The 26868-nt window shown below is 37.0% G+C and overlaps 1 protein-coding gene across 3 annotated transcripts; it reads right to left on the minus strand.

Moving 5' to 3' along the window:
• Positions 1–13746: 13746 nt before the first annotated feature.
• Positions 13747–18990, minus strand: LOC131851582 (uncharacterized). 3 transcript variants are annotated; one of them, XM_059202093.1, is made up of 3 exons: positions 18568–18990; positions 17458–18011; positions 13747–14017 (listed from the first exon to the last, which is right to left on the minus strand). In XM_059202093.1, the coding sequence occupies exons 1-3, from the start codon at positions 18786–18788 to the stop codon at positions 13800–13802; spliced, it is 993 nt and encodes a 330-aa protein (XP_059058076.1). In that variant the 5' UTR covers positions 18789–18990; the 3' UTR covers positions 13747–13799. The 3 variants fall into 3 exon arrangements, 1 of the variants encoding a protein (XP_059058076.1); XR_009357893.1 differs by lacking the exon at positions 13747–14017 and having other exon boundaries at positions 17513–17601; positions 18568–18657; XR_009357892.1 differs by lacking the exon at positions 13747–14017 and having other exon boundaries at positions 17919–18086; positions 18568–18655.
• Positions 18991–26868: the final 7878 nt, after the last annotated feature.

Consider the following 26868-nt stretch of genomic DNA (forward strand, 5'->3'; position numbering starts at 1 on the left):
ATTGCAAGTACGTTGTCGGCCTTTTAAAAAGGAATAAGCTCTTTTCTTGAAGGTTTCAATATCGTATCGGTTCGGAAATACCATTGCTACAAGGTGATTATTACATAATGTGGTTGTTATTTCTGAATGATTACGATTTAGTAACTCCGTAGTCTGAACTGGACGGTAGGAAAATCATCATTACATAGTATAAAACAAAGTCGCGGTCGCTGTCTGTCCCTATGTATGCTTAAATCTTTAAAACTATGCAACGGGTTTTGAAGCGGTTTTTTAATAGATAGAGTGATTCAAGAGGAAGGTTTATATATATAATACATGCACACACGCGCGAAGCCGGGGCGAGTAGCTAGCTAGTATGTATATAAAATTCTCGTGTTTATACTCCTCTGAAACGGCTTGACCGATTTTTATGAAACTTTATATGTATATTCAGTAGGTCTGAGAATAGGTTTTTAGCTAACATTTTTTTTAAATTTTATTTATGTGTATTCTAAAATGTATACAACGTTATTATCATCAACCCCTATTTATAGCGATATTAGTCCTTTAACTTATATGGTAAAACCACGTTTTTTTAGAATTTATATGTATAATACATGTACACCCGTGCGAAACCGGGGCGAGTAGCTAGTAATAATATAAACAAATCAAAGTAAATAAAATATTAGTTTACCTATATACGAATAAATGATTTTTGAAATTGGTGGTTTGTATTCACACACTTAAACTTAAAAATGTAAAGTAATAATAAAATTATTTAAAAGAGCAACACGTAAGTTTCTTGCTCGTTCTTCTTGTAATAAGACAGCTTTCCGAACGAGCGGTAGATTAAAAAAAATGTAATGACTATTCAAAAGTGTTTATTTAAATAAATGATAATCTATTCTATTCTAAAAAAGAATTACCACTTACACGTGAGTTTGTGTACACGCAAACATCAAAATTGGAGACCGTTGAGTGTTACACGCCAATGATTCTCATAATTTACCGCAGCGCTGCACGCTACCATCGATTTTATCGTCACGTAATACGAGCCGACGAGGGGATCGATGCAAATGTATGCACTTGTGAAGGTTTGAATATATCATCGACGGTAAATATAACGATCATAGTGTCATCATCATTAACTAATCACTAAACTTGTGTATCACTAGTTATGATGACGACTTAGGTTCTGATGCCGAACTCTGATGTGGGGACTGGTCTGTTCAGGTTGCGAACATTGATTAGTCTTCTTGCTTTTGCAATAGCATATCCTGGTGGTCACTTTATTCTTCCAAATTTGAATTTGAATTTGTATTATTGTAAACATGTACAACGTTTATTTGAAAAGAATACGAGCTGAGTTTCTTGTCAGTTCTTCTCATCTTGGAATCATTCCGAACTGACGGTAGATTTGACATATCATAAGAGTCTGTAATAGACCTACATGAATAGAGATATTTCAAATTTGAATTTGAATTTGATGGTTCAGGGAGAGAACCCCAAGTTCCCGTGACTTGTGACATGGGTGCAGGTTTAAAGCGCCCTTTTAGAATGCATTAACACTCACTTCACTACTTGTGGTATCCTCCCAGTCCCAATTAATAAACCCCCCAATGCCTACAATATTCACAATTACATATCTCTTATTTGTTTTTATAATAATAAACACTCCAACCTTTCGCTCCAAAACTCTCGCCACGTCAGTCATCCATCAATCTACATGTCAATGTCAAAAAGATTATTTCGGCTCTGGCCTCTGCCGTTCCGTTTCAGGTTACTCTGAATGCCTTAGATGGAGAAACATGATTATTCACTTTACCATTTTTAATTAATGGTCTCACACTGTAATTTACATGAGCTGGTATGGGCATATTATGCGGAGGAACGAGGACCATGTCTTATGGAAAGTATATAATATGAATATGGGTAGATGTAAAGGGAGGGGCCCTAAGAAAAGGTGGATGGATTGTGTGAAAGATGATATGAATAAAAGAAGAGTATGTTCAGATATGACGACCGATAGAGAGGAGTGGAAGAGAATGACATACTGCGCCGACCACAAATAATGGGATAAAGGTAAGACAATGATGATGACACTGTAATTTACAAGCGATGTTAATACACTGTTAGCTTTAATATATAAAAAGCATTCAATTGACTAAATTGTTACTGTTAGGGAAATTACTCTCTGCTACCAAAATGTTAGGGAAAGTACTATGTATATATATAGTGAAAAATATGTGGAAGCGTCTGTCACGTACCTGTATGATTCTGCGGATTTCTTGGGCTTCAGGGTCTCGAAGGTATCTTCGCTAGCTTTCCAGTTTCACAGTAGGTTTAACACAGTTCTAATTTATTTTAATTCACAACATAATGCGCGCACGTCATAGCCGGCGTACGGTCAGTTCAGTACTAGGTAAGGGAGGGGAAGGGAACGCGCGGGAACAGAAACTAACGGACTCTAATATAATAATCTGTGCTTACGATGTTACAGGGTAGATTTTGAACAGTTACTTACGTTTCTCATTTAGAACCATAGTCAGAGGAAGTGACCAAGGAGGGAACGGCCTTCTTTCTGTTCGAGGCAACTGAGACGACCAGACGTGGAAAACAGCGACGCAATTTATGTGGAGTGTAATTTGAAAAAGGAATAAAATCAAGTACTGCTGCATCGACGTATCATTTCTGAAACTTCCCAGTAATATGTGGAGTCGAATTTGAAAAAGGAATAAAATCAAGTACAGCTGCATCGACGTATCATTTCTGAAACTTCCCAGTAATATGTGGAGTCGAATTTGAAAAAGGAATAAAATCAAGTACTGCTGCATCGACGTATCATTTGTGAAACTTCCCAGTAATATGTGGAGTCGAATTTGAAAAAAGGAATAAAAAACAGGTACTACTGCATCGACGTATCATTTCTGAAACTTCCCAGTAATATGTGGAGTCGAATTTGAAAGAGGAATAAAATCAAGTACTGCTGCATCGACGTATCATTTCTGAAACTTCCTAGTAATATGTGGAGGCGAATTTGAAAAAGGAATAAAATCAAGTACTGCTGCATCGACGTATCATTTCTGAAACTTCCCAGTAATATGTGGAGGCGAATTTGAGAAAGGAATAAAATCAAGTACTGCTGCATCGACGTATCATTTCTGAAACTTCCCAGTAATATGTGGAGTGTAATTTGAAAAAGGAATAAAATCAAGTACTGCTGCATCGATGTATCATTTCTGAAACTTCCCAATAATATTAGGTTCTTACACATGAAATTAGCGTTTTGTCGCACTGGCCACTTTGATCTCAAATATCTCTTCTTTGGTTAGGAATTCCAATTTCAAATTTATACTGCGATTTACTTATGCATTTAGGTTTTTTTAATAGATGATAATGGAATGGTGCACCCGTTTGCGCTAACGGTTTACGCTGGCGGGGCACCAGTGGAGGATGATAAGATGAACATGAGGTCAGGTCAGTTAGCCCATTGTGACAAATTCACCAGGAATTTATCATGATGGTTTCCAGGGAGAACCGCGTAGAGGTCAACCTGACATGGTACATTTCTAGTAATATGGTCATTGGTTATGAGTCCATATTACTAACAACCCCCCCCCCCCCATGCATTTAAGTTCTCTCTTACAAAACGCCAATTTCATATGTTATGACCTAATATATACATATGCAATTTATAGCTGTGAACCTGTTGAGGGGTTAATACATATCAGTTTCACTACACATATATGTACTGTATGTACTGTACGCCCGTATGGAATTTAACTGTATTTTTCTATAATAAAAGTTTGTTTTTCTCAAATAAAAGTTGTCTAAATTACTCCTTATTACATCAGCTACCTGCCAATAAAAGTCCCGCTAAAATCGGTCCAGCCAGTTTCAGAGATTAGCCGGAACAAACAGACAAATATTGTAATAAAAGGGTATTTTGGTGGGTGTACCGTATTTTTATTCATATGCATGTAGTCAAAAACGGTTATTTCAATATTACAAACAGACACTCCAATTTTATCTATATCTATAAATGTATAAATTAATTACAGTATTAAACGATGTTGTTTTTGTATGATGAGTTGCCATCATACAAAAATAAAAGTAAAAATGTAAAATATCATGAATGTTGCCAACACCAACAACACCCAAATATCTTGTACGTGCGTTATTGATAGACCTTTTAAAATACATCCAGATATTGCGTACCCACGTGAATATGTGGGTGGCACGTGATTGATACTGGTAACACTGTAATTTGTCTCACCAGGGACTTGAGGTAACTATATTTAGTGGTTATGATACAAGTTACTAAGGTTTCCCTTGGTAGTTATTGATTATTATTTTATCTGTATAAAACAAAGTCGCTGTCGCTGTTTGTCCGTCTCTATGTATGCTTAAATCTTTAAAACTACGCAACGGGTTTATAAGGCGGTTTTTTGTAATAGATAGAGTGATTCTAGAGGAAGGTTTATATATATATATAATAATACATGTACACCCGGGCGAAGCCAGGGCGAGTAGCTGGTTATTACATAGTATAAAATAAAGTCGCTGTCGTTGTCTGTCTGTCCCTATGCATGCTTAAATCTTTAAAACTACGCAACGGGTTTTGAAGCGGTTTTTTATATACCTATAATACATGTACACCCATGCGAAGCCGGGGCGTAGCTATGTTATATATATAAAATTCTCGTGTCTCAATGTTCGTTACCACACTCCTCCGAAACGGCTCCATCGACTTTCATGAAGTTTGATATGCATATTCAGTAGATCTGAGAATCGGCTACTATTTTCCATACCCCTAACTGATAAGGGTTGTCCACCACTAACAACAGGACAAATTTGTGTTTATATAATGTGGCATTAAAAATACATACAACCCTAAATTCTCACCCTTCTAGCATCAACCCCCCTTTTTAAATAGCGATTTTAATTTATACGACAAAACATTGTTTGCGGTATCACCGATTTTAGTGTAAATATAGTGGTATTATACAAGGGTAGGTAAGGGAATCAACTCGATGGTGTAGAGTGGAACAGTGCATGTGGTGGTAAGCAGCTTACTTTGTGGAGTAGGTTCGTATGCAAATGTGAAGGTGTTCCACTCCTCTCTAATTCTATACAATACTCGACATACCAAAAACTTATACGTCACATCGAGATACACATGCAAAATAAGATATATATATCTTATTTTGTCCTCTTAGGGGTGGAATTCATCAAACTCCTTTCTTAGGGGATGCCTACGTCATAGTAACTTTATTATACGACATAGTTTATGCATGCAAAGTCTCAGCCCGATAGGTTTGAAATTGACAAAGTTTCATACAAACTTTCATCCCCTATTTTATCTTCTTGGGGGTAGAATTAATCAAAATCCTTTCTTAGCGGATGCCTACGTCATAACATCTACCTGCTTGCCAAATTTCAGCCCGATCCGTCCAGTGGTTTGGGCTGTGCGTTGATAGATCACTATGTCAGTCACCTTTGAGTTATATATATTTAGATTACTGTATAATATGCGATAATCAACATAGAAATCGCTACGCACTCATTATTAGTGTAATCAGATAATATTGTCAGTGCTATGGATTTTAAGTTTTTCTATAAAAACATTATTATCTTTAACGAATTCATCAATTTTATAGTAAGCTTTTTTGCAAATAATAATAATAATCGCAGGACAATTCACACAGCGCCATCTAGACCTAAGTTAAGCTAGCTAGAGCTTGTGTTATGGGTACTAGACAACTGATACAAATACATAGATATTTTGTTTTGTAAATACATACATATTATACATAGAAAACACCCAGACCGATACAAACAATCATACTCATGAATACAAATGTTTGTGCCGTGCGAGGAATCGAACCCGCAACCATCGGTCGTAAAGCGGTGTGCTAGACCGCTGGACCACCGAGGTCGTGCAAAGGAAGTGTTTTATATGACATTTAAATCTATTTTCAGGTAGGTACTTACGCGATATAACGCCTGAGTGCCCTAACTCGGTTAGTATATATGCGCATACAGATCCATCTGTAGACAGTAATCATATATATATACATGTAAATAAAATTGGAGTGTCTGTTTGTAATATCGAAATAACCGTTTTACTACATGCATATGAATATAAATACGATACATACACCAGAATAACATTTTTTACAATTTTTGTCTGTCTGTCTGTATGTTCCGGCTAATCTCTGAAATGGCTTTACCGATTTTGACGGGACTTTTTTTGGCACGTAGCTGATGTAATAAGGAGTAACTTAGGCTACTTTTATTTTAGAAAAATAAAGTTAAACGCGTACGAAGTCGCTGGTACAGCTAGTAAATAATAGAATAGACATCCCAGAATTACTATATATTGCAAATAACTTTTTAAACAGAAGTTTATTATTAATAGAGCAGAAAGGTCTTTGAATGGTTAACATGAGTTATAAATAAATGATTACCAGTTCACCTTTGGATGTCAGTAAGGGAGCTCGAGGGAGCCCCCAGGCGAGGCCGGCGCTGGCTAGACGGGAAATTCGATACGGCAACAAATGGATTCGATTTATTGAATTAAATACTTTCAAACGTCTTACAATATTATATATCAGAGTTTTGGTATATTACTTTATATTGCGGGTAAAGGATACTATGTTGTTGGTAGAATAGAATAGAATAGAAAATCATTTATTCAAATAAACTTAATTTAAGCACTTTTGAATAGTCATAACAATTTGTTTTTTATCTACCACTCGTTCGGAAAGCTGTCTCATCACAAGAAGAACGAGCAAGAAACTTGTGTGTTGCTCTTTTAATAATCTATATATATATAACTCAAAGGTGACTGACATAGTGATCTATCTACGCACAGCCCAAACCACTGGACGGTTCGTGCTGAAATTTGGCATGCAGGTAGATGTTATGATGTAGGCATCCGCTAAGAAACGATTTCGATTAATTCTACCCCCAAGGGGATAAAATAGGGGATAAAAGTTTGTATGAAACTTTGTCAATTTTAAACCGTTCGGGCTGAGACTTTGCATGCATAAAGTTACTATGACGTAGGCATCCTCTAAGAAAGGAGTTTGATAAATTCCACCCCTAAGGGGATAAATTAACGCGAGCGAAGCCGCGTGCAAAAGCTAGTTATCAATATAACAATATTCCGCCCCACGCACTCGACTTGTGGGTATCAGACAGTTAAAAAAATGTATTTGAATTGGGCACCAAAGCATATATGTATACATATAAATAAAACTGGAGTGTCTGTTTGTAATATTGAAATAACCGTTTGTTACTACATGCATATGAATATAAATACAGTACATACACCAAAATAACATTTTTTACAATTTTTTGTCTGTCTATCTGTCCGGGTAATCTTGAAATGGCTGGACCGATTTTGACAGGACTTTCATTGGCAGGTAGCTGATGTAATAACGAGTCACTTAGGATACTTTAATTTTAGAAAAGTAAAGTTAAATTCCACGCGCACGAAGTCGAGGGTACAGCTAGTATATAATATTAATATTCCTTCACGTCATATCGAATATCGTATTACAAATAATTACTCAAGTGTTCAAATAAATCAGATTTCCAAACAGAGAAACGTGGAGTGGAGCTCTGCGAGACGTCGTCTTTTGTATGACAACCCACTCATTAAATCTTCATACATTAACATACACATTACTGTAGCATTACATATATTTGAAGATGTGATTGTTTATTTATTTATTGTTCCAGCATCAATGCTGCGGATATATTAATGAGATAGTCAGGAGTCTGCGGACCGTAGATCGTGCCTGACTTGAATTATGGAAATGAATAACAAAAGGGATCGTGTATAGAACAGGTTGTTGTATTATGTTTGTTTATTGTAAATGATTTTTGAATTTGAATTTCCCATACAGTCCTCTCATGTAGCTTATGGGGGACTCAATTTTAGTTCAAGTCTCGTTGCTTTATCGATCCTACAAGTAAAATATTCCTAATTTGTAATTTTATTGTAACGCTCCTAAAAATAGGTCTCTTCTACCAAATCATTTATAGATAACTCTTAGCTAACAATATGTTCATCTTTAGTCACTAGTAGCTTTACGACCGATGGTCGCGAGTTCGATTCCTCGCACGGCACAAACATTTGTATTCATCAGTATGATTGTTTCTATCGGTCTGGGTGTTTTCTATGTATAATATGTATGTATTTATAAAAAAATAAAATATCTATGTTTTTGTATCAGTTATCTAGTACCCATAACACAAGCTTTAGCTAGCTTAACTTGGGTCTAGATGGCGCTGTGTGAATTGTCCTGAGATTATTATTAATATTATTAAATAAATTATTTCAATTGTCAGTAACCGACAGCTCGACTTTACCAACGAGATCTCAAACGTAATTTAGAATATAATGTTAAACTGCTAAAAGTTGTATAGAATGTTACACTAAATTTCATTTCGTAATGTGAATATGGGCATGTAATGCGTAGGAATGAAGATAACATTTTAAGAAAGGTGTTTAAGGAAGGCCGAAAAAGAGATGGATGGACTGTGTGAAAGATGATATGGTAAGAAAGGAAGTAAATAACGAGATGACTGCGAACAGGGATGAATGGAAGAAATAAACAAATATGTTTATTTTCTTCGGCGTAATAACGCCGACCACAAATAAATGAGACAAGCAAGAAGCAGATAATGATGATTCTAGTAATGTGAAACTAAATTTGATCATTGAAAGTCATAATAAAGATCACAAAGAAAATTTGCTTTAAAACCTCAAACAACCTAGCGGGTGTTCTAGTAGGATATATTGATCAAAGTTTTTTATGAAACGATATTTATGAATATAAAAAAAACTTACTTCGAACAAAAAACATAAATAACACCTCTGAAAGTGTACATAGAAATTACTTTATTAGAACTAATGTTACCATTCCAACTCCGTTTAATCGTGATTTGATTGAAAGAAATACTTAACAGCAGTAATTGCCGGAGCTTTAACCGCCCTCGATTTAAACAGAACGTAAACGTCGCAAGGACGCTAAAGCGACACGAACTGCACGTGTAAAGTTATAACTACCCTACTTAAGCTCTCAAACCTTGACCTATAGTAACGCGGAGCGCCTTCAGCGTTCCTCGGCGTGCGTGCCCCGACTACAAGCTGAAAGAAATCGCTGAAGTGGAAGGGAGAAAGGTGTACATGAGGGAGAAAGATTTAACAACGGCAACGACCGTCGACGACACTGCACACGAAATAAACTCGTCAGTGAACACGAGCACGCAATGCGTCCCACGAAAATAATTAATCGTAATTCACGTTCCTTTCGAATGGCTATCAAAGCTCACATCAGAAATAAGTAATTGCTTTATTTGTACCCGGGACCGAACCGGTCACAAAGGGTTTATTACTATTTGTTCACATTCACCAGTCTGCTCAACAACCAAAGGCCCGGGCTGTAGGACGTAGGCAACTAGGTAGGGACGTAGGGAACGAGATGTAATATTGCCTATCGCGATGGGTTGATACGATCTCACATTTATTAGAAGCCTGCGGCGAGTTTTATTCTACTAATTTTACGAATGTGAATGTGTTTTAAAGATGAAAAGAATGCGAAAGGAAAAAGAAAACATACCACGCATCATGAAACAGGTTTTTGCTTTTAAAAATATAATTATGCAGTATAATATGTTACCTTTGCCTCCTGATTTCGGATGATATTTATGACTACAAATTAGAATTCAATAGTCCGGACATCTTGGAACTGCCGCAATTGTTTACAGGAGTAAATAAGGAGCATTGTGAACGGAGTCTAAAAAACAAGTTTGCGTATCGGATGAGAAGTTTCGCTAAACTAACTGTGTAACTTAGTGGGATCGCAACTTGCAACGCTGACTCTCCGCTCGACATTCATTAAACCTAAGCTTCATCTTTGGCGCGAATGGATTCTCACTATCGCAATTTTTAACTTGCTTCAATTTATGTGAGAATTGAAGTTTAAATCTGTTGAAGCGCTTGTTAAAAGTTTTAATTTCTGAAATTGTTACGGTTTAAGTCTTGAATTATTAGAGTTACCTAATTGTGAAACATTGGCAGGCCGAGTGTTGGAAGATATTTAATATTTTGTGAACGAACTTTCTAAACCTTTGTCAGATAATTTGATATTGTCTAAAACGTACCTTCTCCATTGTATATTTTATAGTAAGCTGATACTTTTTCCACTACGCTGATACTCGCTATTGAAACATAATTTTCAGACTCGATACCAGAATACAAAATTTGGAATACAGTATATTACAGTGAGTTATATGGTCTGCAATAGCTCTGTACACCCATTTTATATTTTCCTAACTGTTCTAATGTTGTTGGCTACAGCTGGCCTTTATAGATTCACAGAATGATACAGAGCGAGTGCAGGTGGCACTCCAAACCCGAGGAAGGACTTATGGAGTACATGAAGGCCAACTCCCACCTGACGTATACGACTTAAGTCTAAGGACAGCATTAGGGGTTCGAGCCTCAGCTCAGGCCGTCCACCGATTGAATTCGACGGGGGATTCATCAGTAAGGGATTCTGGAGGGGGCTTTATACGCCGAGGCTAACATTAGGTCTAAGAATAAGTAAACTGCTGTAAATAATCCTAAAATGAAAAGCTGTGGTATTTCAACGTACTCAAGTCCAAAACCGCGAATATAGCACGAAACTTTTAACCCAAATTGGGCTGTATTAGCCACGGCTCTGGGCGCATATAAACTTGACTACAACTGATGTCGTGAAATCGAAAAATCCGTACAAATGAATCTGTATCATGAAAATAATTACGATATTATCGTTCCTCTGCTGAGAATGGGTAAGCTACATATTCAGTAAGAATGATGGTTGGCAAAAATTTGATATGCTTTGTCAACTTAAACGGATAAACGTAAAATCGTTTCGAAAGTTGGTTTCCACATACAAATTCACACTCTAAACAATTCTATGTAGATTTTTTGCAAAATATGATAACTTGACTCCGTGCGTATGATACTCATTTATCGCGGCGTTTGCTAGTTCGCGTCTTTGCTGGTTGAGGGGAACGGAGGAAAGAACGAGAGGGTGGTGGGCGAGTCTGGGAGCTCGAGTTGTCGACACGACTCGAAATGGCTGGAGCGCGTCGACGCGCCTGCGAGGACTCAATTCACTTGAGACAACAATCCCGCCTCTTTCAGACTCACACAAAGTGCCCACTTACAAGATATTATTCTTTGTGATTCGTTCCATTTAACTGGCAGCCGCCAGCGCTCGCGCTCTAATAAAAACAAACAGACGCGATATAAACGTTTCAATTAACGAATGATTACGAGCCGCCTGCGCAAACAGATAACAGAGGATTTTTGTTGGTATGGTAATGCGATATTGTTGAGTGGCTACTACTCAACAAAGCGCGTATGACATACCAATTGGAGAAATCTGCATATTTGTTGATTGAATTGTTCAATTCAATTACGTGCACATAAGGTTTTGTAAGGTTTCTGTGTAGAAGAAACATCCAACCTTGAAGTTACAGAACGTCTTGTGTTTGTACCAAATAAAAATGTTCTTAATATTGGAAGAGACGTGTTTTATGGAATTATTCACGCAGTACACTCTATAAATCTTTTTGTTGAATAAGCGACTTTTTAGAAACACTGGGCTTTATGAACCTCAAACTAATGAAAGTGTAGACTTGAGTCATCATCATTGCCTTGCCTTTATCCCATTATTTGTGGTCGGCGCAGTATGTCATTCTCTTCCACTGCTCTCTATCGGCCGATATCTGAGCATACTCTCCTTTTATTCATATCATCTTTCATCCAATCCATCCAAAGGTTTTGGGCGTCCTACCCCTTTCCATCCATCTACGTTCATATTATACACTTTCCACAAGACATGGTCCTCGTTTCTCCGCATATGTAGACTTATTGAGTATATTTTATAATAGTTATAATTGTTAACCCAAGCAAAATAACGAATATCAATTTTAATCTCCTGCTGTATACTCCTTCTCGTCGTTCTAACTTCTCATCTCAATCCTTCTCTATTTCTGCTTTTAATCTTTGGAATGTTGGCCTCAGAAGATGTCAAGTACTATAACTATCAGATGGCAATTGTAAGTAGCTTTGAGGTGGTCTAGTGTTTTGAGTAGTCATGCTCACTAAAATGTCCAGACGTGTGGCGGCGTGGTGGGCTGGGTCATTGGGTTCCCTAAAATATGGTCGAGCGCAGTGATGGCTGGCTCATCCGTCATACTCGTGAACGGGTGCTGCTTATAGGGACTGGTCTGCTCTAATCACTATGACTGATTTCCTCTTATTAATTGTTTAACCAGTTGGTTATACATTCAATATTTTTTCTATTTGAGTATTTCATTGAATTAGTGCTAATTGGTGGTTTGTATTCACACTTAAACTTAAAAATGTAAAGTAACAATAAAATTATTTAAAAGTGCAACATGTAAGTTTCTTGCTCGTTCTTCTTGTGATGAGACAGCTTTCCGAACGAGCGGTATATTAAAAAAAATGTAATGACTATTCAAAAGTGCTTCAATGTAAGTTTATTTGAATAAATGATTTATATTCTATTCTATTCTAATGGAGATTACTAGTTCCCATTCCAAACAACCCCCTTCCCCCCATGTTATAAGTATTCTGTTCACATATTCATATTCAACGTAAGGACTAACTAGTAGATATAGAACATTTTATATTTTTTTTATTCTGTCTAGTTTCTCGTCACATTGTCCCTGCGGTGGAAAAGTGTTTGTTAACATTTTCATATAAATAAAGATGATATTGTTAGAAGTTTGTAAACATGATGCTCTCAACTTAAACGTAGTTTAAGTAACTCAAGTGGTGCCGCCTTGACTCCACGAGAGGTTGCGAGGCACGAAGCACAAGGTGCCAAGGAGTAATAGAATGCTTCATTGTGAAAGAAAACGTGTCCTGTTCTTCCTACGTGAAACATAGGTATAAAAACAGGTATAGATGTATATTAGAAACTAGCAGTACACGCGACTTCGTCCGCGTGGAATTTAACTTTATTTTTCTAAAATAAAAGTAGCATAAGTTACACCGTTTTTACATCAGCTACCTACCAAGAAAAATCTCTTTTAAATCTGTCCAGTCATTTCAGAGATTAGCCGGAACAAACAGACCGATAGACAGACAGACAATAATTATAAAAAAAAATATTTTGGTGTATGTACCGTATATATATTCATTTGCATGTAGTGAAAAACGGTTATTTCAATATTACAAACAGACATACCAAATTTCATTATATGTATTGTTAGGGTTCACATCGATATTGTCGAAAAATCTGATATTTTATATTAAAAGAAGGTAGTTTCATTATTACTCGGTATCGTTAAACTAGTTGCATATAACCCCACTCATATCTTCTCTGTATAAAAGGGAGGGTTTTTGTAAGCCGCGGCATTCGGTCTTTGAGCACAGGATGTGCTGGTTGTATTTTAATTGCTAAAGTGAATTGTGTTAGAGACATAGTGGAGGCGTCAGGGAGTGAAAGAGTGGACTGTTATAGATTCTCCAATGCGTTTATTACTAGAACTTTATATTACAACGCTTTAGCCCGACATTAATAATACGGAACGCTATGAAAATAAACTAAAGATGCGCGTGCGGTTGTTACGGCGTTAAAAATCAGTGTGTCGCTGTGTGCGGCCGGCAGCCGGCCGCAGCTATATTGTCCGACGCCCCGCGCCCCCGGGTCTCCCGGGGGACATCATCGCGCTCGCTGTTTATGGCTTGACCATAGACTCCCCGCGTTGAAGTGCCAAGTTCAAAGCTCTTGACAGGCAGGGGGCATATGGTATTGTATGCCCGGCGAATGACACCCCTCTTCGTTTGGATGTCTGCAACCCTTGCTACGCCGTCTCTTCCAGGCAGGACACGTACAACGCGTCCCAGAAGCCACATCAAGGGGGCAGACGTCTTCTCCTTGATAACGACGAACATTCCCTCTTTCAGCTCGCCATAGGACCGGTGCCATTTGGTTTTCTGTTGGAGCCATACAACATACTCATTAGAAAATCGACTCCAGAAGTGTTGCTTGAGTAGCTCGATGCGTTGGAAACGCTGAAGAGAGCTAGCTCGGCGATTGACGATATCAGGATGTGGCAAACAGATCAGAGATCGTCCAACAAGGAAGTGAGCAGGAGTAAGGGGATATAAGTCGGATGGATTATCAGATAGAGGTGTGAGGGGGCGAGAATTTAGGATGGCTTCTATTTGAATAAGAAGAGTAGCCATTTCTTCATAGTTTAAGTGAGTCATGTCCAAAACGCGCCTAAGATGATGTTTTACGGATCGCACGAGTGACTCCCATAAACCACCGAAGTGAGGAGTGTAGGCAGGTATGAATGAAAAGTTGATACCTATTTCAGCTAAACCCGAAGTCAAGGATGATTGTGTGAGAAGTTTGGAGAGCTCATGGAAAGTTCCAACAAAGGTCGTGCCGTTGTCCGAGAACAGCGTCTGCGGCTTACCTCGACGTGCTATAAACCTGTGTAGTGCTGCAATAAAAGCTTCTTTGGTTAAATCAGAAACAAGCTCCAGATGCACGGCCTTTGTGGCTAGACACACAAACACACAAATATATGATTTTATAAGTTTACAGCCTCTACCTTTGCGGTCAGCTATCAGCATTGGTCCAGCATAATCGACACCTGTTTCTAAGAAGGGAAATTCTAAATGGACTCGTTTTTCTGGTAGGTTACCCATCAAGGGCTGGACAGTCTTCCCCTTGAATCTACTGCACCTAACACATGAACGAACTATACGTTTCGCTAAAATAGTGCCGCCTATTGGCCAATAATTATGTCTGGCGGTGGCTAGTAGTAATTGTGGACCAGAGTGCATGTGTTTTTTATGAAGCATTTCGAATATTAATTCACATAAGCGATGTTTACCTGATAGAAGGATAGGATGTTTGACGTTGTAGTCGTAGTGAGAATCACTAAGCCTGCCACCCACGCGGATGAGGTAGTCAGAACCAACAAACGGTGTCAATGACAGAAGTCTATTTTTATGGGGTAAATGCTTATTGAGTAATAGTAACTCACGTTCCTCAGGGAATGAATCCTGCTGAGCTGTACGTAATAGAACATTTGTGGCATTATTTAATTCTAATAATGACAAGTTATTGTGTAATTTACTTGCATTTTTATGGCAGTTATTAATGAACCTTAAGACAAATGCAAGTACACGTTGTAATTTTGTAAGCGATGAAAATTTATTTATTAGTGATGAAATTAAATTGGTGTTATTATTATTTATTGATAGCTTGTTATTAATATGGAATGTTTGAATTGTTTCTGGTAAATTGGAAGTGTATTTATTTGGATTAGTTGGCCATTGAGAGGAATCTAATTTTAAAAAGGCAGGGCCTGTCCACCACAACGAAGAATTACCTAATAAATCTGCTCTAACACCTCGAGACACTAAATCTGCCGGGTTTGATTTAGTAGGTACATACCGCCAATAATGACAATTTTCTTGTATTTCTAAAACTCGGTGACGTACGAATGGTTTAAGATGGTTTGGTGGAGAAGAGAGCCAGCCTAAGACGATGGTAGAATCAGTCCAAAATACACTACGACTAAATTCAAGAGTAACCGACGTCATTACCTTCATGAATAGTCGTGCTCCTAAGAGCGCGCCACATAGTTCAAGTCGTGGAATTGTGGTGGTTTTAATTGGAGCTATCTTATTTTTGGAAGCCAAAAGACGGACATCAATTGATTCATCGCTAGCTATACTTCTTACGTATATGCATGTACCATATGCCTTCTCCGAAGCATCTGTAAATATATGTATTTCTGTTTTATTTGTTTTGTCGTTTTTAATGCACCTAGGAATTTCAAGTTTATTTAACTGTGGTAGAAACTGTATAAACTCTGACCAAATAATTTCTATGTCTTTTGGGACCCTTTCATCCCAAGAGCATTTATGTATCCACAATTTTTGCATTAATATTTTTGCTTCAACAATGCATGGTGATACTAAACCTAGAGGATCAAACACTTGCGAAATTGTAGACAAAATAAATCTCTTTGTTACTTTATCTTGCGGTGTAATATTAATAGAAAATGATAAATAATCAGTTGAACACTTCCAATAAATACCTAATGTTTTTGCACATTCTTTTGCACTAAGATCTACGCTACCAGATATCTCATTATTTTGGTTTATACTATTTAAAATAAATAAATTATTTGAATGCCACTTTCTTAAATTAAATTTGGCTGAATGAAGTGTATCAATAACACCTTGACATAATGATATACAGCCTTCAATTGTATCATGACCTGACAAAAAGTCGTCAACATAAAAATCATGACAAATAGCGCGTTTTACTTGAGAATCACTGGACTCATGACCTAATTGTGTGAGACATCTAGTGGCTAGAAACGGCGCTGATGCCGTGCCGTAAGTAAGTGTATTTAGGGTATATGATTTAATTGGGTGGGAGGGATCGAACCTCCATAATATTTTTTGTAATGGACGTTGTGATTCATGTAATAATATCTGCCGATACATTTTTTCAATGTCGGCTGACACAACAAATTTATGTTGTCGAAAGCGTAATAATATAGCTAATAAATCGTCCTGCACAGTAGGACCTACGCGTTGTATGTCATTAAGAGACTTGCCTGAGGACGTAGGGGCAGAACCATCAAATACAACACGTAGTTGTGTGGTTGTACTAGTTTTAAGAACGCCATGATGTGGCAAGTAGCATTGAATTGTGTTTTTATTACTACTACATGTATCTTCATTCAAATGTCCCAGATTGGCATATTCATTTATAAATTCTATATATAGACGTTTCAAATGTACGTCTCTTTCTAAGCGACGCTCAAGGGAAAGAAATCTATTTTTTGCAGCATTATATGAATTGCCTAAAACGTCAGGAGGCTCCCTGAGCGGCATATAAACTACAAACCGTCCATCTATGTTACGCTGTGTAGAATTTATAAAATCACGTTCACATGCCTGTTCTTCTGGAGTGAACTCATAATTTGATGTAATTGTATCTAGTTCCCAAAATCGGGTTAAGTCGGTATGGTCGTTTGAAAACATACATATATGTTGTTTGGGACTAGGTTGAAAAATGCTACCAGAAACCAACCAACCGAGTTTGGTTTCAAAAAGAGTTGGCTTGTGCTTGCCTAGTTGGATACGATTTGTACCGATCACATTCCAGAAGACGTCCGCACCTACAAGGATATCAATGGATGACGGCACGTTGAAATTTGGATCGGCTAAGCAAACCCCAGGCGGTATTTCTAAGTTATGCACATCTATATATGTATTTGGAAGTAAGGCAGTGATGTTAGGTAAAACGAAACAATTGATATCCGTCCCGTAGACACCACAATAAGACTCCAATGTAAGAGAGCATGACAATGAACTCGTGGATACCTGTTGATTGATGCCTGTTACTTTTGAATTCGTAGCGTTGGTAAGAAGATTGAGTTTGGCACAAAATTCCTTTGTGACAAAGTTTCCTGTGCTTCCATTGTCTAATAAGACTCTAGCGGCATGTGATTTTCCATGGCCGTCGAGCACCTTGACCATAGCTGTGGATAGCAAAACATGGTTTGTGTTAATTAAAGACTGAGATGGTTCAGCAGATAACACAACGCTGTCATGTGCGACAGGCTTATTATGAATATCGAGATGAAGAAGCGTGTTGTGTTTGGATTTGCAATATTTGCAATGTGATAATTTACAGCGTGATTCGTGGTGACCAGGCCGAAGGCAATTTAAGCAAATTTTGAAGGTCTTAGCCTTTTCAATACGCGTCTCAACAGGAAGCTTTCTGAAGGCATCACAATTAAATAAATAGTGCTCATGAAAGCATAATGGACATGAAAATGATTTATTTTTACCTGAAGAAATTATAAAGCTATTGGATTTGTGAATATGATTAGATTCAGAATTACCTCTGTTATTTTTTGCCTCCTCCAAAGTCTCCAAAAGATCTGCTCTGTTAGTTAAAAAGGTTAAAAAAATATCTAGAGTAGGTGGATCGTTGCGATTGTTTCTGTATTCCTCCCATTCCCTATTTGTGACAATATCTAATTTAGTTGACATCATATAAATTATTAAAGTATCCCAACTTTCTGTAGGTTGGTCAAGCGTAGCCAAAGCTTTAAGATTTTTATTTGTGACATCAACTATGTAACGCAAGGCTTTACTAGACTCTTTTTTGATGGCATTTACATTGAAAAGGGCGTGAACATGATTGTTTACAAGCAAGCGTTTATTATCGTACCTCTTGCACAACATTCCCATGCGGCAGCATAATTCTCAGCCTTAAAATCTAAGCTTTTGATGACAAGGGCTGCACTGCCTTGCAAACAAGCACGAAGATAATGAAATTTGTTTATGTCGTCAATGACCGTGCTGGAATGAACTATAGAAATGTAGGTATCGCGGAATTCAAGCCAATGCTGGTAACTGCCATTGTAAAAAGGTAGCTGTATCTTGGGAAGACGTACGAAACTATTGTGTTTGTGCGCACAAGCATCATGAGAGCTTACCTCGTGATTTGAGGAATGTGACGAAGTTGATGATGACTGGCACAGGGTTTTAGCAGTCGCGACAGCCGAGTAATACTGGTTCTCGAACACGTCTCGTTCCTGATACCTCTGATCAGGATCGTCAGCGAGTTCCTCGATCTCACCCTGAAGATTATCAAAGTCAGAATATAGTAATTCCATTTTATCAATACGCGATTGCAGTTCAAATTGAATGGCTGCATTGCTAACAGCGGAACTTTCTTTTAAAATATTAATATAATTGCAAAAATTTGTAAGTTTACTTTTAAATGTTCCACGTCTTTTAATTAATTGATTTAGTTGTGTTGATTTAGATTCTGACATTGTAAACGTTAATTAAGATGAGTTGAATGAATACTATATGATGAAGTTGAATTGCAAATAAAAGGAAATAAAAAAGAATAATTATTTTTATTTTGTTATAGGTGATTGTTTTAAATTACTATTTTTATAAAGTAGCAAATAGAAACGATACTAATCTGTTTAATGTTTCTGCACCACGCTTCGCAGTTTTAAAAAACAGTAGTACAAAGTCGAACTACCGAACGACCTAAAAAAAAAAACAAAAATTAATACACAGTAATAGAAATATTGTATACTTATTGGTTATTAGTGAAGCAACTAAACGCAGACTAATGTTATTAATTGCATTTCTACTATTTACAAGTTGCAAGATCAATTATTTGTTTTAAGGTTATAATGTTATTAATTACGTTATGATTTTATGAAAGAATGCCACGTATTATGGTTATGAATATGATATTGATTGTGATTAATTCGTTAAATGACTGTGTGTGATTAAAAGAATAATAAGATTTGCTAATCAATCACTATCTACGCATTATTATGCAGTACTACGCAGTACACTATGGAATCACGCATATATATACTATGACTGCAAATAACTAATGAAGTAAATGGCAATAACCTTTTATGGTTTGTAATGAAAATGATAATTATATGAATGGTAATTATGATGGAATGATTATGATAATGGAGAAGTTAAAGTGAAGATGATATGAGGATGGATGTGTAAAGATAAGATAATGGAACGATCTCACGGTCTTTATGCACTATCCATATAAGTAATCCTCTTCTTGTTCTTCTCTTAGTGCGTTGTAAGACCCGTAGAATTCTGGTCGGAAGACTAAACAGCAACGTTGAAGTGCGCAGTTGAAAGAAGCCAGTGCGCAGTTGAATGAAGCCAATGCGCCGTTGAAAGAAGCCAGTGCGCCGTAGATGCTGCTTGCGTCGCAATAAAATTCCAGTCGTCCAAGTAGTGGTTGAAGGACCAATTTGGAGGCGTCAGGGAGTGAAAGAGTGGACTGTTATAGATTCTCCAATGCGTTTATTACTAGAACTTTATATTACAACGCTTTAGCCCGACATTAATAATACGGAACGCTATGAAAATAAACTAAAGATGCGCGTGCGGTTGTTACGGCGTTAAAAATCAGTGTGTCGCTGTGTGCGGCCGGCAGCCGGCCGCAGCTATATTGTCCGACGCCCCGCGCCCCCGGGTCTCCCCGGGGACATCATCGCGCTCGCTGTTTATGGCTTGACCACATAGTTAAATTAATGTTATATAGTTGTTATTTTAGCGTGATCGAATCAGAAATGAGGAGATCCGCAGAAGAACCAGAGTGACCGACATAGCCCGAAGAATTGCGACTTTTAAGTGGCAATGGGCAGGGCACATAGCTCGTAGGACAGATGGCCGTTGGGGCAGTAAAGTCCTCGAGTGGCGACCACGGACCGGAAGACGCAGCGTGGGAAGGCCTCCAGCAAGGTGGACCGACGATCTGGTCAAGATCGCGGGAAGGCATTGGATGCGAGCAGCGCAGGACCGATCGTCGTGGAGATCTTTGGGGGAGGCCTATGTCCAGCAATGGATGAGTTGTTATTTTATTATAATACATACTTTTACTAGTACATAGAGTTGATATATAACAATATATATATAGATTAAACTATTCATTGAATATATACTAACTTTTAACTAAATAATTTAGTTAACTCTTTAATCGTATCAACGTTTGTGAGACAGGTGAAATATTTTCCAATATAACTTCTATGAACACTTTCAATGGAGTAACGCAATGACTTGAATACCTATTCAGATGTCTTTCAATTGACCTGACTTGAAAGACACCTCTAAATGAGATAAGTCTACCTAGCTGCTGTTTGTTTCTTTTTAATACTTATATTTTTTTTAAATAAAATCATTATCAGTATCAGACATCATAAGTTTATTTTTCTACAAGATAAGTTACTCCTTATTATATCAGCTACCTGCCAAAAAAAGTTCCGTCAAAGTCGGTCTAGCCATTTCAGAGATTATCCGGAACAAACAGACCCACAGATAGACAGACAAAAATTATAAAAAATGTTATTTTGGTATATGTACCGTATTTATATTCATATGGATGTAGTAAAAAACGGTTTTTTTTTATATTACAAACAGACACTCCAATTTTATTTATATGTATAGAAGTATAGATATAATTGGTACAGATCTATACGTAACAAATAAAGCGAGCCCTTCCTCGCAGATATTGTACTCTGTGCACAATACAGATATTGTAAATTGTAATTGAATACAATAAATCAATATACGATACACGCCGACTTCCTGCAGACCTCCGCACTAACGAAACAACGGAAATACAACAAATTGCCAATGTATTCTGTAGGGAGAGCAATCAACAGTACATTCATGTACACATCTATATATATTACATATATATATATATATATAAATAAAATTGGAGTGTCTGTTTGTAATATAAAAAAAACCGTTTTTTACTACATCCATATGAATATAAATACGGTACATACACCAAAATAACATTTTTTACTATTTTTGTCTGTCAGTTCAGTTCCGGTTAATCTCTGAAATGGCTGCACCGATTTTGACGGGACTTGTATTGGCAGGTAGCTGAAGTAAGGGGTAACTTTGGCTACTTTTATTTTAGACAAATAAAGTTAAGTTCCACGCGGACAAGTATTTTGAGTTTCAATGGAATGAAATTTCAAATGACGTAGTGGAGTAACTTGAAACAGTCATGCTCGCTATAAAGTTCAAACTTGTGGCGGCGTGGTGGGCCGGGTCGATGTACTCCCTCTAATATGGTTGAGTGCAATGATGGCTGGCTCATACGTCATACTCGTGTACGGGTGCTGCTTGTGGGGACTGGTCTGTTCAGGTTGCGAACACTGATTAGATTTTTTTGATTTTTTGATATAGCATATGCTGGTGGTCACTCTATTCTCCCAAATTTGAATTTAAATGAAATAGTATTATTGTAAATATGTACAACATTAAAAAAAATACGTGCTGAGTTTCTTGTCAGTTCTTCTCATCTCGAAATCATTCCGAACTGACGGTAGATTTGACATATCATAAGAGTCTGTAATAGACCTACATGAATAAAGATATTTTGAATTTGAATTTGAATTCAATTATACCAACTCGTTTCAGTATTTTGTAGTAGGTGCATGGATACTGTACCCTACATTATAATCCCATAACTCAACCATGTTTAATTATTTTTTAACCGAAATACAAAAAGACAAATTAAAATTCAAAAATCATTTATTTATGTATTATACATTGTAGCTTATGAACGTCAGTTACATTATAATGTAAATTTTTTCGCTATCATCCAGTTCAGTATATACATCCAATTGAGAAGAACTGACAAGAAACTCAATTGAATTACTTTTTTTAAAACCCAGTTTATTTACAATGTACATTTATATAGGTGTCTCTGTCTAAGATTAAATGAAAATCCCGTGCATGAACACCACAACGATCAGTGATGTAGGAAAGAGGTAAGAGGTAATAAAAAGCGCGTTAGTCGTGGAGTTTTATTACCGCGTCACTCACGTCACAACTAATTACAAATGCACTCATTCATTCATCCGTCATACTCGTGAACGAGTGCTGCTTGTAGGGACCGGTCTGCTCTTATCACTACGACTGATTTAATCTTATTGTGTTTTTATATTTGAGCCTAAATAAATTAGTACTGGTTGGTAGTTTGTATTCCCACGTTTCGACTTGTAAATGTGGACTTACAAGGATTGTTTAAAAGAGTAACACACAAGTTTCTTGCTTATTCTTCTTGTGATGAGACAGCTTTCCACATAAGCGGTAGATTTAAAAAAAATGTTGACTATTCAAAAGTGTTTAAATTAAGTTTATTTCAATAAATAATTTTCTATTCTATTCTATGTTATATAGCTTTCATTATAACAAATTTGGTGCGAAGTGTATCCATTAACTGGTGTGAAAACGAGCCGTAAATAGTGCATAAATATTTTCCGCGGGCGGTGCTACGATCTTTTGGGAATAATATCTCGATAACTTCGCCCAAAGATTGCTTTTCTTCCGCGAAGTTTGCGCTAATGGTGTGAGTTCGCTCCGGTAGCCCGGGTGTACTGACACGGAGCTATTTGTCAACGCTCCCAGCTGTACCTCTGTACTCTGTGTTGCCATCAACTTTGTCACTATTGTTACAAAGTTGGCGTTTGTATAATAACACTGGCAATACTTGTACAATTCAGAAAATTATAGAACGAACGACTTTCTGAATAAACCATGAATGGTCAAGTGAAGTTTACATTAATAAATCATCACCATCTAAGGTGATCACATTTATGAGTGAAGTAAAAAGGAAAGAGGAGACGTTCAGTACAGCATTGTGGCTACGTGGCCATTGTTGTTGGTTATTTTGTGTGTCTGTTCTCTTAGAAATAGATAATAATAATCTTTATACAAATAAACTTAATATAAGCAAGACTTCGTCCGCGTGGAATTTAACTTTATTTTTCTAAAATAAAAGTAGCCTAAGTTACTCCTTATTACATCAGCTACCTGCCAAAAAAAGTCCCGTCAAAATCGGTCCCGCGATTTCAGAGATTAGCTGAATCAAACAGACAGACAGACAGACCAAAATTGTAAAAAATGTTATTTTGGTGTATCTATTTATATTCATATGCATGTACATAGTACAAAACGGTTATGTCAATATTACAAATAGACACTCCAGTTTTATTTATATATATATATATATATAGATGTAAAATTAAGATATTGAAATTGTCTGTGTGATCACGATACTGACGACGGCAAATTTTACACAATTACAATTTATTGGTTTTTTTTTCGTCAAATGTTGACAACTGCCTGTCATTATGACAAATGACAGTCTATGTATGGTCGCGTGACTGCGACTAATGAATGTATTTAAAACTTTTACGTCTGGAGCTATGATTGTGTGGCTTCTATATTATTATATGTAGTGGAACTCTTTTATTTTTATATATTTACTAGCTGTTCCCCGCGACTTTGTCCGCGTGGAATTTAACTTTCATTTCGTAGCCTAAGTTACTCCTTATAACATCAGTTACCTGCCAATAAAAGTCCCGTCAAAATCGGTCCAGCCATTTCAGAGATTATCTGGAACAAACAAATAACAGACAAAATTTTAAAAATTTTTTGTATAATAATAAAATTTGAGTGTCTGTTGGTAATATTTAAATAACCGTTTTGTACTACATGCATATGAATATAAATACATAAACCAAAATAATATTTTTTATAATTTTTGTCTGTTTGTCTGTTTGTTCCGACTAATCTTTGAAATGGCTGGACTGATTTTGACGGGACTTTTTTTGGTAGCTGATGTAATATGGAGTAACTTAGGCTAATTTTATTTTAGAAAAATAAAGTTAAATTTCACGCGGACGAAGTCGCAGGAACAGCTAGTATCGAATACAAGAAATGGTAATGGGATCCTATTCATTACATCGATGTCAATGAACGTAACTCATTATTCAACTGGGAGTCGAATTCGCAGTCTATCCAAATCTGCCATTTTTGAGTTTTGTTCCGAATGGTAGCAATTTTTTAAGCGGCAAATCAAAAAAACTGTCCGTCGGTATATAAGCTGTGTAATCGTTTTTGTTTAACAAACCGATTTATCAACTCGGGAGGCCTCGCCTCGCAAACACTTATTAACTCAACTGTTATCGAGTTTTGGAAGAGAGCACTTTCGGGCGTGACCGTTTACAAAGTCGGTCAGTAAATCGTAAAGGTCATGAAAATTATATTCATGAACTCAACTGAATCGCTTCCACCTAGAAAGTGCTCTGAAGAGTGAAAGTGTGTGTAGTGAACACTCTAAGAAACGTAAATTCAAATAATTTTTATATTATTCACTAATAAAGAATAGAAAATAATGTAAATTAAATATTGTAATGGGTGAAAACCGATCTGAAAAAATTTAATCAGTGTTCGCAACCTGAACAGACCAGTCCCCACAAGCAGCACCCGTTCACGAGTATGATGGATGAGCCAGCCATCATTGCACTCAACTATATTAGAGGGAGCACATCGACCCGGCCCACCACGCCGCCACAAGTCTAAACTTTATAGCGAGCATGACTGTTACAAGTTACTCCACTACGTCAATTGTATTGTAGCAACACAGTTTCTACACGTGCCACCATCCAATTCCTAGAATCCTTATCGCACGGCACGTGTAACGCAGCTGCGAGACTATCATGCCGTCGTTACCTGCAACTGCGCTTAAAAGCGACACGTGTAAAATGGTATATAAGGCTCGAATATTTTTACAATAAAACACCCCTCCGATCCAGTCCAATCCCCCGTCCAATTAAAATGGGGATCGAAGTTACGACGGCGTGAGCCGAGGTTCGAACCCCTAGTGGTGCTCTCAGACTAAAGTCGTATCCGTCAGGCAGGAGTTGGCCTTCAGCCGCTCCATAAGTCCTTCCGCGGGTTTGGAGTGCCATCTGCACTCGCCCCATAACGTCCGGTGAAGCTGTAAAGGCCAGCTACGGCCAACAGCATTAGAGTAGTCCGAAAAAAAAAATCAATAGTACCCTAATTTCAGTAAACACTTGAATATTGCAAGAATTGTTAAATCATATTTAATGAGCAAAGCATATTACTCACTAAACGATTTCTTGAATGACGAGCGTGCATGGCAATAGTCGTTCATGCACGGGATTTTCATTTAATGTTAGACATAGACACCTATATAAATATACATTGTAAATAAACAGACTTTAAAAAAAATATTCAATTGAGTTTCTTGTTAATTATTCTCAATTTGATCTATATACTGAACTGGACGGTAGCGAAAAATTATAATGTAAAAATTTTGACCTTCCTAATCGGCTAAAATGTCTTACATGAATAAATGATTTTTGAATTTGAATTAACTTCAGATTATTTTAAAGAGAAAGTTATTGAAATATACAGTTAGTTACACTCTGATGTCAATGGTCTTAGCATGTGTTTTTTTCAGTCCTTTGAAAATACTCCAGACAAAGTACTAACACTACTGAAGAGCTGGAGCCATTTCATTATAATTTTATGCACTGTTACTTCAAAGACACGACTTTATTGTTTACCAAACATGCCAAGGGCTAAAGAAAGAATACATTGAAGAAATTTTCAATTTTATATTAAACTAACTACTCGCCCCAACTTCGGACAGGTGTACATGTATTATATTTATAAACCTTACCTACTCTCTCGGACAGTGCGGTTTCAGAGGAGCTTCCTCCCGTGTACAGTTAGATTGTGGAATAAACTATACCCTGAGGTTTTCTCACGAGACTACAGCATGGGGTTTTTCAAGAAGGGTTAAGGTTTCTTAAGGATCGGCAACGCGCATGTGACATCCCTGATATTTCAGGCGTCCATAGGCTACGGTAACGATTTACCATCTGATGGGGCGTATGCTTGATTACCACCAAAGTACCAAGTATTAGGTTGTTCAGAAAGTAATTTGCCTTTATCAGCTTCAACCGCCCTTCCGAGGGTGGTGCATCTTCGACATCAAAATTGCCGGATTTGCAAACCAATTCTGCCACTGGCATACTGTTAACTCACCTTCTCCACACCCAATTTCCTTCTGACTTGAACAGCATTTTTGCCCTTTCTTTAGTAAAACAGTAAGATATGTCGAAAATGCTGCATATTTCTCTCCATATTTAAAAGGACACCAACCAAAAACTCGCAGTAGTATAAAATTAATTGTAATTTTTCACACACAAGCCTTGCTATATGAGCTCTCAAAGCATATAAAAATCATACGGCTTAAGTGTGAAGTTGAGTGGAAAAAATACAATTAAATCTAAAGTTATGAAAAAACGAAATTACTTTCCGAACAACCCAATAGTATTAAAAAAAAACAACAACATTTACTGTTTTAACCATTTTTTACATATATATCAGTTAACAAA

Source organism: Achroia grisella, unplaced genomic scaffold (genome assembly GCF_030625045.1).
Source record: "Achroia grisella isolate CSIRO2021 unplaced genomic scaffold, CSIRO_AGI_Agris_v1 utg786, whole genome shotgun sequence".
Taxonomy (NCBI): Eukaryota; Metazoa; Arthropoda; class Insecta; order Lepidoptera; family Pyralidae; genus Achroia; species Achroia grisella.